Source organism: Amblyomma maculatum, chromosome 1 (genome assembly GCF_055883805.1).
Source record: "Amblyomma maculatum isolate TAMU_Amacu chromosome 1, ASM5588380v1, whole genome shotgun sequence".
Taxonomy (NCBI): domain Eukaryota; kingdom Metazoa; phylum Arthropoda; class Arachnida; order Ixodida; family Ixodidae; genus Amblyomma; species Amblyomma maculatum.
This window is the reverse complement of record NC_139344.1, coordinates 178,886,102-178,904,988: the sequence shown is the minus strand read 5'-3', so window position 1 is coordinate 178,904,988 and position 18,887 is coordinate 178,886,102. Positions and strand designations below refer to the sequence as shown.

Genomic DNA, 18,887 nt, shown 5'->3' with positions numbered 1-18,887 from the left:
AGCGGCTTGGCAGGAGCAGAAGCGTGAGCCAGGCGAAGCGGCGGCGTCCAGGCTCACACGCACTCCACACGATCCTCTTATTCGTTGCCGATCAGCTCTTAGCAGGCAGCAGCAAGCATAGAAAATTAGCCTCGTTTGATGCTACCCATATAAGCTGCTCCTGCCAGCGGTTCATGCCCTACACAGTCGATCCCAGGTATATCGAACTGTAAAAGGATCGCAATACTTCGATATAGCGATAATTCGATATATAAAACATGCTGACAGAAAAGCCTCTCTGTAATCCAGAAATGTGAATATTATGCTTATGGCGCGCTTCCTGCAGCGGCGTTTTGCCCGCCAGCGTAGCGGCAGCACACGCTTGCCGCTTGCGGCGACCCGCAAGACGCACGCGCACTGATCGTCACGTCCTGCCAGGCGTCAAAACGCGTGGACTCAAGCAGGGAAGCAGGCCACGCGAAAACCGCCTCAAGCCTTCTGTTAGCTAGGCTGGCTTCACCGAATCACAACCGCTACACTGAATGCGGGCTTTCCCGCATGAAAGTGGCATCGTGATGAAAAAAAATAAAAATAAATAACGGCCGATTTGCATAGTCACTCAAATGCGAAGTACTGCTTAGGCGCGGAGGTATAAGCACAAGCTGCTTCACGACGCGGCGAGCGGCTCGGAGCCAAGGTACAGGGAGCACCGCGCCTACACGTCTGCTGTCCGTGAAGGCTGAGGAGTGACTGATGCAAGGGTAGAGATGCCGAAGTTGAGGACGCGCGAGCGGCTCACCACTGCTCACTGCGGAGGAACACACGCTTGTGCAACGCTGCCCAGTGACGGCCGCCACGCCTGCAACAGACACGCCCCTTTCTCGCTGTCTTACTCTCTCACTGCGTGCATCTACACAACGCCAGGCCGGGGAGCTCCCGTGGCCACGTGACCATACGTCATCGTTGTGGGGCCGTCGTCTTCCAACGGTCGTCTTCGGCGCGGCGGCTGCAGTGGCATGTTTGAACGCGCACGTGGTGGCTGAAAAACGTGGTCGTTTGCTCGAATCTTTATTTCTGTGCGTGAACTGGCAACGGCGACTGATATTGGTGTTTATCACGTGTTATGTGTCCCGAACAGGGCTGTGCAGAATTAGAACCAACTGCGAAATGCCTGGGAAGTGTGCCGCGGTGCAACGGAAATTACAAGACAGGCCCCAAAGTGCACGTCTTCTCGTTCCCTAAAGCCGACGAAGCAAGAAAAGCCTGGATACGTGCAATTCCACGCGAAAACCTGGTCGTTTCAGCAAACTCTTGGGTGAGACAGTTTTTCTGCTTATTATTTTCCCAGCAAGTTGCTTGCAACCCTTGGGGTTGCAAGCTTTGCTTACAACTCCTTTGTGGCACGTAAAGGATAAATGCGTTACTCATAGCTTGCGATGTCAAGTAGCCGTACTTATGTTAGGATATATTTATTTTGTTTCGATCTGCGAACGTCACTTTAAAGCCGAAGACAACGTTCGAGAAGCAAACTATACTGACCAAGCCACCAGCCGCAGAATGACCACGTCGCTCTAGCGTTTGCGGCTTCGAACTCAGGCCGTACCGACGGTATTCCCAGATTGTCCATGCTACCTGTCCAGAGTAGGGATCATACGAGAGGACCCAGAGGGCAAGCGAATGCGCTTTGCGATTTGAAAGCTTTGGCGAACTTCGTTCGACGAAAGCAGCTGACATTTTGGCATGCCATCGAGTTCAATGAACACGTTATTTCGGCTCAGATTTGTAACGATGAGACTACTTGGATTAGATACTCTGTTGTTATAAAAGCCGACAGTAACCATCGTAAAAGCACCAGTGAAGCTTCTCGGGTCCAAAGTGCTAGTTCCGCTGGCGGTCGACAGCAAACGACGGCTGCTGGATTTTCTTGAGGGAGCCGAGGATTTTGACAGTGCCGTGAGTTCAAGTTCTCAAAGCTCAGACATAGACATCTGCGAGACTGCCGCTTCTCTTCTGAGTGGAATATCCGCAGCGCAAGGAGATAACTCCCCGACCATTCAATTGCTGACCGAGCAAGTGCAGCTAATGTCAACAAAAAAAGAACGACGGCGCTATTCTGCAGGCTTCATGGTTTACTGCTGCATACTTTTTACAATATCGCCTCATACATTCGAAGTCACGGGAGCATCATCATGCCACACCCAAGGATTATTCGATAAATACGTTCATCACTCGGGATGAACCCCCAATTAGGGCAGCAAGACGGCACATTCCTCCACTACATCGCCAAGAAGATATCCGACTTGAATAGAGTGATTCGAGTGATTGGAGCCAAACACAACCTAAAACACCACGAAAAAACTACCAGTTTCACAGATATAATAGTAAAATGGTCGCAAGTTGTCAACGTCAAAACTCCTCTCAAAGGACTGAGACTAAGAGATATCAACAACCCGTTTACCCTCTCCATTCGACTCGAGGCTTTCCTTTTTGAGCGATTTCTTGGACTGGTTGCAGGAATGGAAGGAAAGGAGGGCGGACGCCTGTACACTGTCTTATGAAACTCATGGCTCCTTGATCCAGACGACTCAGGCATTTATTGAGAATGTAAGATACTGCTTTGAGGAGCTCAAGATGTCCTTTGTGCTCCTTGGGAAGTTCCAGACCGACTTTCTAGAAGACTGCTATGGATGTTACCGACGACTGGCTGGTTCGCAATATCATTTGTCTGTAAGGCAAATCTATGAATATGAGAACAAGTTGCGACTACAGAGCACACTTCCACAAATGAGCGCGGTATCTGCAACTGACAATGAGAAAATTCAAAATTGGGAAGAGCTTCAAATGCAAGCAGCCGTGCCAAGCAAAAAATGCAACATTGTTGTGACCGAACAGGCGCGGTCAAAACTGAAAGATGCAATTCCAGTCATGCATATGTGGCTGCTTACTCGGTGCACATCGCTCTGAAGAGGTTGAAATGCGACAAATGCAAGGAGACCTTGACAGTTGACAAGACTGTCACAGTTTCGCCTGACAATCACATGTACAGTCTTGTCAAATAAATTGACAGGGTAGGCTGGTTTACCCAGCAATGCCAGCTGTGAATGCTGTGGCTCACTATTACGTTGTGGTGGAAGAGTTGTCCAAGCGAGCAGAATTTCTAAAGGTCCGAAACCAGCGCCAAGTCGCTGCGGAACTCGCACTCCAACTGCTCAGCGATGAGGAGCCTTCAGACTTCGACGTCTGTGAACAGGGATACACGAGTGAGTGCTGAAATATGTGTTGTGGTGCAGCACAAACTTTCTTCCCAAAATTTCTGCCGACGATTGAATGACAAGGTGTCAGACTCGGACAACAAGAGTAAGAAGCGGAAGCAGCAAACTGGCCAAAAAATGAGTAAAACGCCGATGCGTATAGAAAACATATGGCTCTCTGCTGTGTTTTAAGGCCTGAATTTAGGCAGATTACTGCAAACGTAGCCGAAGAAAAAAAAAATCGCCTGAGCGGTCTATTATGCGGATTGTGCTGAAGCGCTCCTTCACTTGCGCCGGACGGCGGCCTCGTGCGGTCTACGTCACGCAGGCAGCCCCCCGGCCTTGAGCCATCTACATCTATGCGGCCGCTCCGCCCCCTCAGTGTTAAGTCGTGTAATGCGCCACTTCCCCTTCCTCCTCTTCAAGTTCAAGCAGACGGATGGACAGAGAGAGAGAGAGCGCCTTGTGCTGCAGTTGTGCGGCCGCTCCGCCTCCTGAATGCTGAGCCGCGCGACGCGCGCGTCTCCACCTTCTCGTTCTCCACTTCAAGTTCACGGAGAGGAGAGTGAGCGGCTTCGGACAGACATCGGCGAAATCCGTGATTGCGGCTAGTAGTGCCAGGCCTTAAAAAACCGCCAGATCAGTTACTTCCAGCGAACTCGACGTTCCCCTTGCAGCACGAGGAGAGCCCGACTCGGCTCCGTGCGCGTAAATTGATCGCCGTACTCCTGTTAGAAGAGACCCACGCAGGAGACACGGCGCGCAGTTTGATACATCGAATGTCCGGTCGGAACGCGAATTCGATAAACGCGAACACAGCTCCTATACTTTTGCGTGGAATTTTCAAGGGGATATTCAGAGATTTCGATATATCCCTGCCGAAAAAGCTATGAGAAAGCTATGAATGAATGAAGCCTTTATTTAAAGGAAGGGATGGCTCTCGGCTGCTTTTTGGGTACTTAGAGTGTTAGGAGGGAGGGGAGTGTAGCTTCGTCTTCACGGTTCTTCAAGCTGTTGCTTATTGCTTGCCATGCGGCCGATCTTCGCACTGTAAGTCGACCTCTCTCACACTACTCGAAGCAGGCCGCTCTCACTGCCGTATGTAGCAATGGAGTGTTGTATTTTGTTGCTTGATAGAATCTGATCTGCTAGGGTGGGCATGTCGTCGTGTGGAATATGCGTAATTTTGTTTCTTCCTCGTGAAAACGATGGACATTGCCATAGAAGGTGTTTTAGGTCTTCTGTACACTGTTCCTGACATTGGGTGCATATGTTGTGTTTGTCTGTTTCGTGTCTTCGGAGAAACCACTTGTCAAGTATGTGACGTGTGTAAGCAGCGTTTGTTATTACTTTGTTGAGAAATATCTCTTGTGGTCGATTGAGCCCTTTCGTGTTGTCAAACACCGGCGTTGGTGTCGCTTCATATAATCTAAGCTTGCTGTCGTGTTTTCTTTTGGTGCGTGCATAGTGCATCATCGATCTGCCAGGGTAGCCTTTAGTGAGCGTTGTTTGGTAAGGATTTAAGTCTATTGGGTTAGGCATGGAGTTGGGGTGTGGGGCATTGTACCTTTCAGCAAGCCCACCCGCTTGCGCGGCTGCGTTTCCCCCGCCGTGCCAGTATGTCCCGGTGTCCATATAATTTTTCTATTCCAATTTCCAGCATTCCCTTCAGCCTCTTTCTGATGTCCTTGGCCACTGCGTCGTCTGTAGTTGGTGCCGTCAGCTCTGCAATCGCTGCATATGAGTCGGTTGAAATTCGATATCCATTGAAGTTATCTTTTTTTGGCTGCAGCTGTCATAATGTTTATGGCTCCCCATATGGCAGATAAACTCATACATGGTTTCATTCCTGACTCGCACAAATCTCATATCATCTCATTCAAATATCATCAAGGTATGAGAGTGCATGCAATTTGTATGAGTTTGGTTCGAGAAAATCTGCATGAGGTTATTATGACTCGTAGTTCCTTTTATTTTTTTTTATTTTTTTTTTCACTAGGGATGCAACAATTCGATATATCTGGGTTCGATATATCCGGGAGCGACTATAGTTACGTTGTGTATAACTTCTTTACCGGGATGAAAAATAGAGGCCCTGGGCCTGCGCGCACCTGTAGTATACCCCAAGTCTTATTTTATTTTTTCTTCTCTACTTTCTCTCTTTTGTCCGCACGAGGCAGCGGAGGTGGCTCAGATACAGAGCCAGTAGCAGGCCCGTGCATTTTCTTTTCCTTCTTCATACAGCCAAAATAACAATAAGTCTTATTTTAACTACATCAAACTAAAATCACAACAAGGTGGGATCAATTTGATTAATGCGAGAGTAATGAATGAGCACTAGTTTTGCAGCACGCAGAACAAAAGCGCTCAACCACTAACGCCCATACGAGATAAAAAGTTAAGGGGCTAGTCTGGGGCTCACTGTGAGATGGCCTATTTTCCTCTGAGCGGGAGGAAGGAAGTGATGGAACTTTTTGAGAGGTGAAGGCGATGGTGACAGTGGAAAGGGAAGATTTTCCTCCTTATCTCATCCTCTGTTCCCGTTACATTTGATTTTTTTTTTATCTTGCCCACCACACCATTCCTCTCTCACCACCACGTGATGGAGAGATTGATAGGAAATCGTAAGAAACGCTTCCCCAGTTTCTAAGCAATTGCGGATCACCTCACAAGAAATGGACCTCCCAGGGCAGAAGCTCGACAAGGTCACGCCAACAGCTAAACGAATTAGACCTCATTCTCACAGCCGGTGCTCCTCTCCGTCGCGTCGGCAGCGGCAGGGGACACCGCACGACGGATAGAGCGGCGCGACGTTCAAACAGAAAGGGACACCGACAGACTGGACACCGACAAACCTGTTCGGGCGGGGCCTCGCTGCTCCCACGTGACTCTACGTCAGCACTTTTTTTTTCTCCTGCCAGAAAAAGAAAAAAAAGAAGCGGAGGTGGCGACTGCCCTCTCTGCAGCGGTGGAAGTCGTGTGCTCCGCGTATGTATGAAAAAAAAAGGAAAAAAAAAAAGGTGCCCTCTCACGTGCTCTAGCGCAGTTTGGAGTAACGGTTCGGTAACGGTGCAAACACCGCGCGTACTGCGCCAATACAAATGAGTATAATTATAGCAAGCATGTAGTAAACCGCAGCAAGAACAATGCTCACTCTAATAGCATTATTCTTCGCAATCAGCGAAATTCACAATCAGAGAAATTGTCCTTCGCAATCAGCGAAAACATAATGAACTATTTGATCAATAACAAATTGTTCACGACAACATGGAAAGATGCTTTTGATACAAGCACTAAAAAATCAAGCTAAAAGGCGACAACTGAAGCAATATTCCACGCAAATCTGTCGGAAGTCGAGGTTAGCTATGACGCCCTGCATATTGCAAAATGAAATAAAATCGATTCTTGTGCTTTGGGGCTGGAACGCATTGCCATCTTAGCTTTAGTAGCTATACGCAAATCCACAGTTTACTGCAAAGCACTGCGCGTACAGCCCGGAAGCAAATGGGTATGAATATAAGAAATGAGTATTAAAGCATAGTGTAAATGCGCACTTAGTTACATTACTCTTGGCAAAAATTTTCGTCACAGCTTTCATAAAAGGGGTTCTCTGTCTGGCAGATAGACTGCGGACTTTTCTTGAATTTATTTTCCCCGTTGATATGCTTTTTCTTTATTCCCTTCCTTAGACCTACTCCCATTCATGATGTCTTCTTTCCGCGCCATGCATCCACTGTTTGCTTTTTTTTTTCTTTTCTTTGTTCAGTTTTCTCCTCTGCCCTTTTCCTCACCTCGCCCACTACCTCTTTCTTTTCCTTCTTCATTTGTTTCGATGGAGGCGAAACGAAGAGGCGTCGTGTGCTGTGCGATGTCAGCGCACGTTAAAGATCCCCAGGTGGTCGAAATTACTCCGTAGCCCTCCACTACGGCTCCTCTTTCTCTCTTTCCACTTTCACTCCCATCTTCCTCCCTTCCCTTGGCGCGGTTTCGGTGTCCACAGAAAGCAAGTGAGACAGTTACCTCGCCTTTCCCTCCCTATAAATAAATCAGTTCTTCATTTGCGTGGCAGGCCTTCGTAGCCAATAGGTTTTCCGCCCGTCCAATAGGTTTTCCGCCCGTCCGAAACTTTACTGTCCCGAACCTTGTTTGCCACGCCGCACTTGGTTTCGGTTCTGGTTGTGTCTATAAAATTGCTCTCAGCTCAAATTGTGAGCCACATGCTTTATATGATTTTAGTTTGTCAAGGACCCGTTCTTCGTTTGGATCGGATATCCCTGTCAAGCGCGCAAAATAAAGTGCACTTACGGCGAGTGTCCCTTACGAAAAGTGCACTCTGCCGCTGCTTAACAGCGTAACATAAGTTCACTTGCCAAAGTGTGCACTCAGGTCAGAGTGCGTTCACAAAACAGACTTCGAGGGCTGAGCATGGGCTGAGCGCCTAGCCCAAGGTCAATGTACAACTGGTCGCGCAACTTGGAAGAAAACGCGTGCAGCTGCCTACTGCCAGCGGCATCAACTCGATGATGAGGGCTCCTGCGAACTGTGAGGCAAATTACTAGCGCACAGAAAATAAGATCTGCCAGAACTCCAAAGAACTAGAAAGTAAACATAATATTCTCACTCAGGAATGAATGCAGTTTTTGTTTCTTGCGTAAGAAAAAACGTGTCACATTTTTAATAATATTTTAACTTGTTTTTAACGGCCTCTCTCGGCCACTTATTATCCGCTGCGTAGTTGCCCAAAGCTCAGACATGGCGGCTTTTTTCATCCGCGGAATGGGTGCGTCATCGGCCCCGGTTCAACGTTCATCGTTGCGCGCTGCGTACAGAGTGGGTTATCTGTAACAAACAGTCAGTATTTTATTATGCTGGTTGTGGTAGAGCTTTACAGCAAGGCGAAGACTGTGTGTGCTCGATGAGAAACTGATTGCCGCTGCATGTGCGCATTTCCGGACGATGGGACAATGCTGCGTCACAGCTCGGCGGTTCGGCTCGGCCTCCCAGGCATGTCGCAAAAGTGGTGGCTTAATTGTTTTACGGATACACGTCTGCATGAGCGGCGTATCGCTGCATGTTTTAATTGAACGGTGAAGGTGAGATTTTATTGCCCCCAAGATGCGTGTCGCATTGCTCAAAGCCTTCCGTTCCGCTCCCTTTGCTGCGTGTTTTGCTTACTGCGTCGTATTACCGCACCAACGTTCGCTGAACGTGCTTTAGCTGTTATTACAGTGATGTTCCTATTGTCAATGGGATCTTTCTCATGAACATGTTAAATGCTTAAGTGGTAAATTTGTAACCTCACATTGACTCCTCTCAGTGGCAAATGAAGCGCGAGTAAAATAATGGAATCATGAACAGGGCGAGATTTATTGGAGAAAAGCTATATCGTAGATATTTTGACTTCTCAGCCGCATTAACTTCTAAATACTAGTAATCCCAATTTGAATTGCTTACCTAAGCTCTTACAGGTTGGCGTTCTAGCGCTAGCGTTAGTTATTCCGTTCGTTTGTTTTTGTTGTTCTTTGACACTGATATGTACTTTGTTTGTTAGCAAGATTTTTTACCCTTTTATAATCTCACCGCGTCTCGTTAGGAGACCTACGCTGAGGTCATTTTGTTATCACGAGGATTTCATGAAGACCGTGACGAATGAGCGGTGGTCGCTTTCCTACACTTAAAGATTTCATTGTCGTGAATCGTCCATGTAAGTAATCGTGAATTAATAAAGCCTGGCTTTCTATGCAGCACAGCTTCACTCATTTATGCCCTTAGTGAAATGCCTCAAGCCACGTGATTCTATCCATGTGCTTGCCGAAGCCCCAGAATGCGTTTACATGACGCGCGACGAAAGACTAGGCTAACGACGACGGAGGCAGAACGATGCTATGACAAGGTGGTTAAAGATGCCGTAACATTTCAGTTAACGATTAACCTTGCTCTTGGCGCATGATAGCCTCAGTTGCTTATGCGCCATAAAACCCCAATACAATACAATACAATACAATCAGTTAACGTAAAACTTGACTGTAGAAATCCATGTCAAGTTGGCTGAACAGTTACGGTGTCCATTTTTCTGCCTTATCTGAGCATCGTTCTGCCTCCGTCGTCGTTGGCCTTGTTTTTCGTTTACAAGTAAAAAGACGATCAAATTCCCCGCCAAAAGTACGTCCCTGTGACGTCACAAGCAACGTCACGTGTTTGTTGTGCCTCACAGTTCGCAGGGGGCGCTGGGAAACTAAAGCCTCGCTCAGAGCCGACACGCAGGCTTCTATGGGAGTTACGCTACCATTTGTTCTTCTACCATGCCTAGCCTCTCCGGCAGAAATTTCTTCGTCACAAATGTATTATGTAATAAGATATGTATACAAGTTGATTTTACGTGTTTTGTACATATTTTCATTTGATGAAATGTTTTATAATAGCGATGATCAAAATATAAAATAACAAAAACGTGATGTAACCGAATACGCAACTTCCACATTATGAGTGGTGCGCCACTGCGGCTACGCCATTTTCAGTTAGGGGGCGGTTGTTATTTTTTTTTATTTTGCGAAGTTTATTGCCTCAGGGCATAAAAGGAATGTTATGATGGATGAAGGATGTGGTCAAATAAATGAAAAAAGGTTGGCTGATGCTTTGAAATCGAGGAGTGAACGATGATGCGGTCCCAGTGTCCAAACAGCATATGACTGCGGATTATGGGGTGAGAGGCCAGCTGCCACCAGGTGCCGGATCCGCGTTATCCGGTTGTTATTGTTCGCGGTGTTCGTTGATAAGGGGTCTATGAATCATGGCCCGGTGTCAAATTTTAAGCATTTTTTAAATGTTTTCCTACTTTAAAAAGCAGTTTCCTGAACTTCGCGCTTGGAGGTTCCAATTTCTTTTTAAAACATGTTTTTCAGTTGCTAGTTTCGTACCAACGAGTGCTTATGCGAGTGCACTTCGCTTTTCCGTTTAGCACTGCGTAGCGTAAAGTCTCTTTCAAGCTGCGAAGCGCACTCCGCGGAAGTGCACTTTAACTTGCACGCTTGACTGGGAGGAGGAAAAAACTTAATTAAACGAGCGAGTTTGGACCCTTCAAGGACCCAGGGCCACCGCACGGCCCTCACATTACGCGCATGTATCCAGGTCACGTAGGGCCATGACACTGGCACCCCGGTCCACACAGCGAAGTTGTATGTCCAGGTCCTGCGACGTAAGGAGGGTCTCCCATTCCTCCCATGATCCGATGGCGGGCTGTCCCTGCAGGGGAGGATCGGCAGGGCAGCCGAAAAGAATGTGGTCCAAGGTGGCGTGCAACTCTCCACAGAGTGCACTCAGGGGAAACGGGTCGGTAGTAAAGATAGGAGTTGAGGGGTGAGAAGCGTTCGGGTTTGAAGACGCCTCCAGAGGATTTGTTGGGAGTGAGACAGCTGGGGGTGGGGAGGGGGGTAGAGTCGACGGGCAAAGCGTGCTTGCTGTGTGAGCTCAGAAAATGTATGTGCCCGCTCCCTCGAGAAATCCCGGCATGGGTCGCCATTTGCCCGGCTAATAAGTCCTCGGGCTATGTTATCGGCGGCCTCATTTCCGGGATTGCCAGAGTGAGCCGGCACCCATATAAGCTCAATACGCCTGTCAGAATTCAGGGTGCACATTCTCAATACTTGCCACGCGGGAGGATGGACGCGTCCGCTAGCAAAGTTAAGTATGGCTGTTTTGGAGTCGCTAAGTATGTAAGCCGCATCTGTTTGGGCGATTGCTAAGGCTATAGCCACTTCCTCTGCTTCTTCCGAGTTACAGGGAGGGTCTATGAAGTGAGTGAGTGGGGGGGCTGCTGGATTGTAGGCCACAGCTACCGAACGGTCTGAACCACATGCGGCGTCCACCCAGCGGACATCCTCTGCAGTCCCATAGTGTTTATGGAGAGCTTTGGCTCGCGCGACGCGGCGGGATTGATGGTGTTCTGGGTGGACGTTCTTAGGAAGAGGTTTGAGGATAAGCGCTGAATGCACGGCCTGAGGGAGAGGGTTTAACTCTTCAGCATGTGAGGGTATGCGAATGCCGAGAGTATCCAGTATATGTCGTCCTGTTTGCGTGCCAGCCAATCGAAGGTACTGTGTGTACCGATGTGCCTCTATAAGTTCTTGTATATTGTTGTGCATTCCTAGTTTTAAGAGCCTGTTCGTGCTAGTGGTCTTCGGTAGGTTGAGCGCTGCTTTAGTAGCCATGCGGATTAAGGTGTTGATTTTATCTTTGTCTGCACAGGAGAGGTTCAGGTAAGGAGAGGTGTAAAGAATGCGACTGAGCACAAAGGCATGTAGTACCTTTAAATTGTCAGCTTCATCTAGGCCGGCTCGTGAGTGTGAAACCCTTCTCAAAAGATGGATGACGGAGTAAGTAGACTGTTTTAGTGCCTTCAGGGTAAGGTCGTTTTTCCCCGTGTCCTGTAAGTTCAGACCAAGAATGCGGAGGTTGGGGGTTTGTGGTATGGGAGTATCGTGCAGATAAATTGTTATGGGGGCGGTAGGAACACGCCGCGGCCGGAGTAGAAAGAGTGCTGACTTTGTCGGGGAGCATTCAAGGCCAATTTTTTCCGTGTGGGTAGATATAGCTGTGGCCGCTTCTTGAAGTGTAGATTCTATGTCTCCATCCGAGCCGTATGTGGTCCAAACCGTGATATCATCCGCGTAAATGGTGTGTCCCAAGTGTGGGATACTGCTTAAAGCCTTTGCCAGCGGGATCATGGTAATATTAAAAAGGAATGGCGACAACACTGCGCCATGTGGGGTGCCAACGTTACCAAGTGTGAAAGAGGGGGCCTGTATATCATCTATATTCAGGGAGGCGGTGCGTCCGTTCAGGAAGGCCCTGATATAGTTATAGGCCTTAGGCCCTAGCTGCAGCTCTTGAATGCCTTGCAGGACAGCACTGTGCGTGACCTTATCAAATGCTTTGGTGTGGTCTACTGCCAGTATTGCTCTGGTGTGGTGTGGCATATCATTGAGGATAGCATTTGAAATCTGTAGTAGGGCGTCCTACGCCGATAAATGAGCTCGAAAACCTAGCATGCTATGGGGATACAGTCCATGGGATTCCATGTGTTGCGTAAGACGGGTGAGGATGACATGCTCAAAGAGTTTCCCCAGACATGATGTCAGGGAGATGGGACGGAGATTTTGGGCATTTTTGGGCTTGTTTGGTTTAAGAATGAATATTATTTTGCCGTGCTTCCATTCATCCGGCAGCTGCCCCGCTTCCCAGCACTCGTTAAAGTATTCAGTGAGCAGGGAAAGAGAACGGTCCTCTAGGTTTCTGAGCATGACATTGGTGATTTTGTCCTCTCCAGGGGTTGAGTTGCGTAGCTTAAGGAGGGCTGATCTAACTTCGATCTCCATAATGGCGGCATCTAGGGAGGGTTGATCAGGGCCTAAGTAGTCTGGATAGGATATTGCTTGGCCCACAGTAGTATAAGTTGATTGCAGTTGGGCTAAGAGCGATTGCTGACTACATCGATGTTTATGGATAAGCCTTTTGAGGGTAAGCCGAGTTTCCTTTTTATTTTGTGTGGGGTCTATCATGTGTCGAAGAAGATGCCAGGCCCTGGAGGAGGAGAGATTACCTCGCAACCCATCGCATATTTGGTGCCAGTTATGTTTACTGAGGGCGGCGCTGTGCTCCTCTACTTGCTTTTGAATTTGCGCCAGTTTAAGTTTAAGCTTTCGATTATGCTTATGTTTTTTCCAGCGCGCAAGGATACTCTTCTGTGCTTCGAGAAGGTGCATTAACCTACTATCTGCAATGGGAGTCTCGGGGGTGGTGTCTAAAGTTTGCGTGAAAGCCTGGACATCCTCCTTGAGCTGTGTCATCCATGTGTGGAGGTTAAAGGGGGTCTTTAATGTTCTGGCCTCTCTGTGCTTACGCAGATTATCCCAGGTAGTTTGCCGGACACGGTATATTTTAGCTTTTTTTGGCAAAGTCAAGCTCTTATGTTATTATATAATGGTCACTGCCCAGGGTCTCATTCGAGTTGCTCCATACCAGTGTTGGAAGGTTTCGGCCGAATGTAAGGTCTGGGCTAGTATCGGTGGTGACACTATTGCCGATTCTTGTAGGTGTGCTGAGATCATTATATATAGAGAGGCCCTGCATCTGAAGGGTGTTGTGTAATTCTGCTCCTCTCTTGTTGGTGCGCATGTCCCCAGTCTACATGTGCGCAGTTAAAGTCGCCTATAATAATGAGGGGGTCCTTTTTTGCCACTGTGGATGCAGCTTTAATGAGAGCAATTAATTCGGAGACCGGCTGCCTCGGAAGGAGGTAACAGTTAAGGATGAATAGGGGATAGGATTTCTGAGCAGACGGGATTAATTCTAAATATGTGTGAGCCACCGGGGAGTGTATTTCGTGACAAGTGTATGGAATTAAGTGTTGAACATACGTGGTAACCCTAGGGTTGGGAGTGATGTCAGAGGGTACCAGAGCGTATCCTGGCAGTGATACATTTGTTCCAGCATCCTGGAACGCTAATATATCGGGGTGTGTGGAGGAAGCAGAGAGTAGTTGCTGCAGGGGGTCTCGTTTGCGGCGAAACCCCTGCAGTTCCATTGCAAAATGCGTAGTCGGGGGTTACTGCCTCCTGTCGACAGGGCCATGCTGGAGGGTAGGAGGGCGAAGGATGGAAGTTGGGGTAGGGTTGTCAGCTGGGGGGTTCGAAGACATTCCAGCAATCATTTTTGGAATCTGTTGCATAATGGATGTGGTTACTTGTCTGATAATTATTTCTGTAAGCCTAGCCATGGCGGTTTCAATGTACGTTTGAGTCTGAGCCAGAATCTTGGCTTCTAGGTTTTGGGCAAAGTCTTTGAATTTTGAGTCAATGTCTGGAACGTCTTCTGGTCGCCGTTTTTTTTGGAGGGGAGGGGGTGTGAACGATTGGGGTGTTGGCGATTGAGGGGGTTGGTTGGATGTTGAAGGAATAGAGCTAACGGCTGCCCTTAAATGCCTTACCTCTTCCCGCAGGAGTGCTATCTCTTCCTCCCGCAGTGATGTTTGGGGTGTACTGCTGGCTTTGGTCCAGGCTGGCTGGCGATCCTGACGAGGCACTAGGGGTGGAAAGTCCTTTGCCGTGGGCACTGCTGTTTTGGGTTTCGGCGCTGTCCGTCGTCGAGGCTGGGGTGTCCTGGCTTTGCATGAGCCTGTACCGGTAAGGTGGTTCCCACCACAAAGAATGCATTTCGGCGTGCAAGTGTCTTCTTGCCTGTCGTGATTCTCTCCACATCGGGGGCAGAGTCCGCTTCTTGGGAGAGGGCACACATCGTACCTGTGACCAGGTTTCCGGCAGTTTGTACAAGCTTCAGGGCTGCCCTTGTATTTGGTGCATCGATGTACAACACACATGTACTTGATGGTGTGGGGTACCGGACCAGAAGCAAATGTTATTAGAATTGACGACATTTTCCCCATGCGTCGAACCGCCATGATATTGGCCTCCGGGTTGCGATACTGCAAGTCCTTTAGTATTTCATCTGGTGCTTCATTCCAGTATGCACGGGAAATAACACCCTTGACTGCCGCTGGAGGTGCCGCGATATACGCGGCTACCGGGAATTTCTTGCCATCTATAGTGATTTCCTGCATGTTCACTAAGGCGAGAGCTGTTGCCTCCGCCACCGTCGCTACCGTGAAGGTATTGTTTGTGGGATGAACTCTGATGTGCAGTTCGCCCATCACTGAGCAGCTCGGAGTTGCATGCAGTGCCTGCAAGAGACTTGGAGCTGGAAGCTTTTCCAGGGAGAGCTCTCGGGCGAAATACGACTCGGATCGTGCCTGCCGGCAGCGCGGCAAGTTGTTTACTTTTGTGCACAACCGCGCGCGTCATGCGGCGTCTCTTGGAGCGGGGCTCGAGAGGTTCCAGGTGCAGCGTCCGACGGCGCGCCGGCGTTGCTTCCGTTAGGGTTGACGTGAACTGAGGCCGTTGATGGGTTTTTTGAGGCCGCGTTTGAATCTGAGGTTTGAGCTCGATAAGCACGTAGGACAGTTTTCCACTCACCAGGGCGATAGTCTTGTGGGTTGGGTATCTCTGCATCCACTGGTTCCTCCATGGTTGTTGGGGACTGAGGAACGCGGCGCGCCGGACAGGGTCGCCTCGATGAGACGAGGCCTAGTGCGGCGGCGTGGCTGTCAGAGGCGTTTTCACTGGATGATTCTCGAAGATCGCGGGGCACATCAAAAAGATGGCAGCGGTTAGGGTCCGTGTACCTTCCTGGATCCGTTTATCGTTTTGACGTGTCACAGGAAAGATTGGCTGGGCACAAGAGCCAGAAATTGGCTGAGCTGTTGCGAACCGCACCCGCTCCACAGCACACGGACGCCACTCTGACTGGGGTGTTTGCGAGAAAAACCTCCAGCCTAGCTGTTTGTAACGAGGTACCGTTTGCGCAGCTCCGAAATGAAAGGGAATGAAATTCCAAATCTACTACTTGAGAATAGTACTGTTACTTCAGCACCCCAGATAAAAAAAAAAAAAATCCCCGTCTCTTATATTCCGCATTTACTTTCGCGACCACTCGCAGCAGTTTGGAGTTGGAACGTCTTCATATCTCAGTCTCAGTACAAACACCGTGCGTACTACGGAACAACAAATGGGTACGAATATAAGCGCAGTATAAATGCGCACTTCTATAATAATATTCATGGCAGTCAGCGAAATCGAAGGAATCTACAGGAACATATATAATTAACTCTGTCATCAATAAAGGAATGGGTCGCCAGAATTTGCAAGATTTCTTTTGATACACCCATTCAAACGTACAGATAACACATCAACTGAAACATCGTAAAGTTTTGCAGGAGGTCGGCTTAGCTGCGACACCCGGTGAATTGAAAAATGAAACAAAAATACGGCATTTGTTTTCTCTTGTCAGCGCGCGCTTCGCGGGGTACCCGACAGGAGCGCGACACGCTTTTTTTCTCTCTGTGCTCGCGCACCGCCGTCTGCATGCGAGCCCGCGCATTTACATTTTTTAGGTTTTTATTTATGTACCTGACTTGTTTCGTTACTTTTTAATTTTTATCCCACGCCTTTTTTTCTCCGGGCGAACAGTGCCGCCAGTGCGGAGCGTCCCAGTATGCCGCGTCCCAGTGCGCCCAGTTTCCAGCGTCATACTGGGACCATAATCAGGTATGGCGCTGGAGCGCTGGCACCCAGTGGCACTGGTTTTTGCAATACTTTGGCGGAAACGCATTCGCTCGTATACTTGCGCATTTGGAAACAGAGTAAGCCCGTCATCTTAAAATTTTTACTGACGGTTCCGTGGAAAAGGTTAGAGGAGCTAACGGAGCGACATTTCACATTTTATCATTGAATACTTCTTGGTCCTTACGCTTTACTAAAGTCATGTCCTCCACAACGGCAGAAAGCGTTGCCATTGAAGCGGCTTTACGGAAGCTACCTTCATGTCCGACTCAACCTATTGTGAACCTGATGGATTCTAAATTCGCCCTTAGAGCGCGGGTTCCCTATTGATGACTTGTCCCTTAGCTGTCTATGCTTGGTGCATGCTCTGCAGAACAGATACTTTTCAGTGCGTTCCGATAGGTGCCCTCACATAGGTGTCATAGGCAAAGAGGTGGCGGATAGCCTAGCCCATAAAGCGCTCTTTGAACACCCATCAAGAAGAGTTCCTCAAGACACCGAAATGATGTTAAGAGAAACAGGCCACATGAATTTTCAATTCCTTTTGGAGTTCACTCTACAAGCGATGTGTGACCAAAGGACTGAAAAGATCCCAAGCCACTTTGCTATAGCGCATTCGCACGGGCTCTGCTCATACCCCTGTGTGGATGTACAGGACGAGTTTGGCAACGCCTCCGCTGTGTTCCACATGTGCTGTGTGCGGGGATATAGACCAACACCATGTTTACAAACAAAGGGGGCGCTCGAGGCGCCGCAGCCCACTGGGGATGAAAAGTAGGGTTAGCGCCCATAGGATTATATGGAACCGAAATGTTTCAAAGTAGTTTTCTCCTTTCACGGGGCACCTATGGTCTCGTTATTCAACACAAAGCAACCATGAGTATCCTAGAACAGATCACGAAAATATGAAATCTCATTATCGAGGTGAAGTATTTTTAAAACACCGCGAAACGTGTGGGGGTGCGCGTTTGGAGGGCGACCCATAGAAACACATGTAAACACAACTTACCGCAACATTTTTCTCGTTTCGCAGAGCACTAGAAGTCGTGGCCGGTCGTTAAACGTTGGTCAGCACATTGAATGAAAGTGTCACAAAATATACTGCATCATTGCGGAGACACTCTACTTTTAAAACTCCTCGAAAAATCTATGTTGCGAATCCGGACACCCCCAAAAGGTTCATGCGAATCGCGCAGTTTTGTTTACAGTCTGCTATGCTGCCGCATGGGATAAATTAGCTTGATAATACTGTTGCTCAAATGATGCATCCTAGACAGAATTACATTTAAAAAACAGTTTTCAAACGCCATACGACAATATGGAACGAACGAGAATCGCGCATTGCAGCAGACGACGGCGCAACAGGCGATAGTCGCCGCCATTTCGCCGCCTCCAGCTCCGGAGCGTCTGCTATCGACAACGCCGGTGGTGTATGGTCGTCTGCAACTGTGCGCGGTCAGTTTATCGTGTTGTGAACAGTCCCATAGATCGCCAGACTTGCAGTACTTGCAGGGGAATGTATTGTGCGCTGCAGTATTGTCGGACTGCGTGAAAACTCTTCGGATTCGGCTAAACAGCGCTATACAATGAAAAGCTGTACATTGATGGCGTTGTGCACCCGGATCCATTTCACATGCCTGAAACGCATTGGAAAGTCCTCCGAACTGACGCGGGCGCTCTGCCACCATTGTACAAACATGGAAAAATTGTAGTGTATTTGTAGTGAGTATAGCTTCACTGCAGAGACCGTCCAGGCATACAAGTCCCTGGAGGCCTACGATTATACTGAATCAGGTGGGTGCGCGCAAGGTCATCAACGGGCATATGTGCTAATTAGCTATGTTTTCGTTTACTTTCCTTTTCTCCGTGGTATCGCTATGGTTCTCATATATCGTTATACGCTTTCTGTGCGGTTTCTAGCTCGTCTTTAGTTATGTTTTTTCCCGGACGGCGCAGACCATCCAGCGTGTACACGGACGTGGAAATAAGAGCCTCTCAAAATATTTGCTTATCACTTACTCACCACATGCATGTATCGCGACGCAGCTTCATATGCACTCGTTTTAATACCGCCTATACTTAGCCACAATCGATCTTTTCAGACCGGAATAACGTCGTGCCCGTTAGTTTGCGTTTTATTAATCTCAATTTACAAAATAAACTGTGTCGACGGAATCATTGCTCGGCTCATGCGCCTCGCCAGTACTTGGAATGTCTTTTTTTTTTTTTACTTCCGCCATGCAACATGATGTCAGGGCGTGGTACAAGACGTTCACCAAAAAGCAAAATAATCAATAGGCGCCGCTTGGGCGACTCGCCTCCAAGACGTGGGGTTTCGTCTGGAAACGCGCCGCACATATATTTATTGATAAATATGCTTTATGGAGATGTCAGACGAGAAATGTTGTTGCATACGTATATTCATGGTCTTGAAAGAATGCGCCAGCTCTTAACAAACGGCTGCTTTCGTAGGCTTCTTTGAGTC

General features: G+C 48.4%; 1 protein-coding gene and 1 pseudogene across 1 annotated transcript; one reads left to right on the top strand and one right to left on the bottom strand.

The window, feature by feature from the left end:
* The first annotated feature begins 2,037 nt into the window (after positions 1-2,037).
* Positions 2,038-3,250, top strand: LOC146205005 (uncharacterized; annotated as a pseudogene).
* A 10,583-nt stretch (positions 3,251-13,833) lies between these two features.
* LOC146205004 (uncharacterized) lies at positions 13,834-14,934 on the bottom strand. The gene is made up of 2 exons (XM_084605814.1): positions 14,215-14,934; positions 13,834-13,860 (listed from the first exon to the last, which is right to left on the bottom strand). Exons 1-2 carry the CDS (start codon positions 14,932-14,934, stop codon positions 13,834-13,836), a joined length of 747 nt encoding a protein of 248 aa, XP_084461940.1.
* Between the last annotated feature and the right edge of the window lie 3,953 nt (positions 14,935-18,887).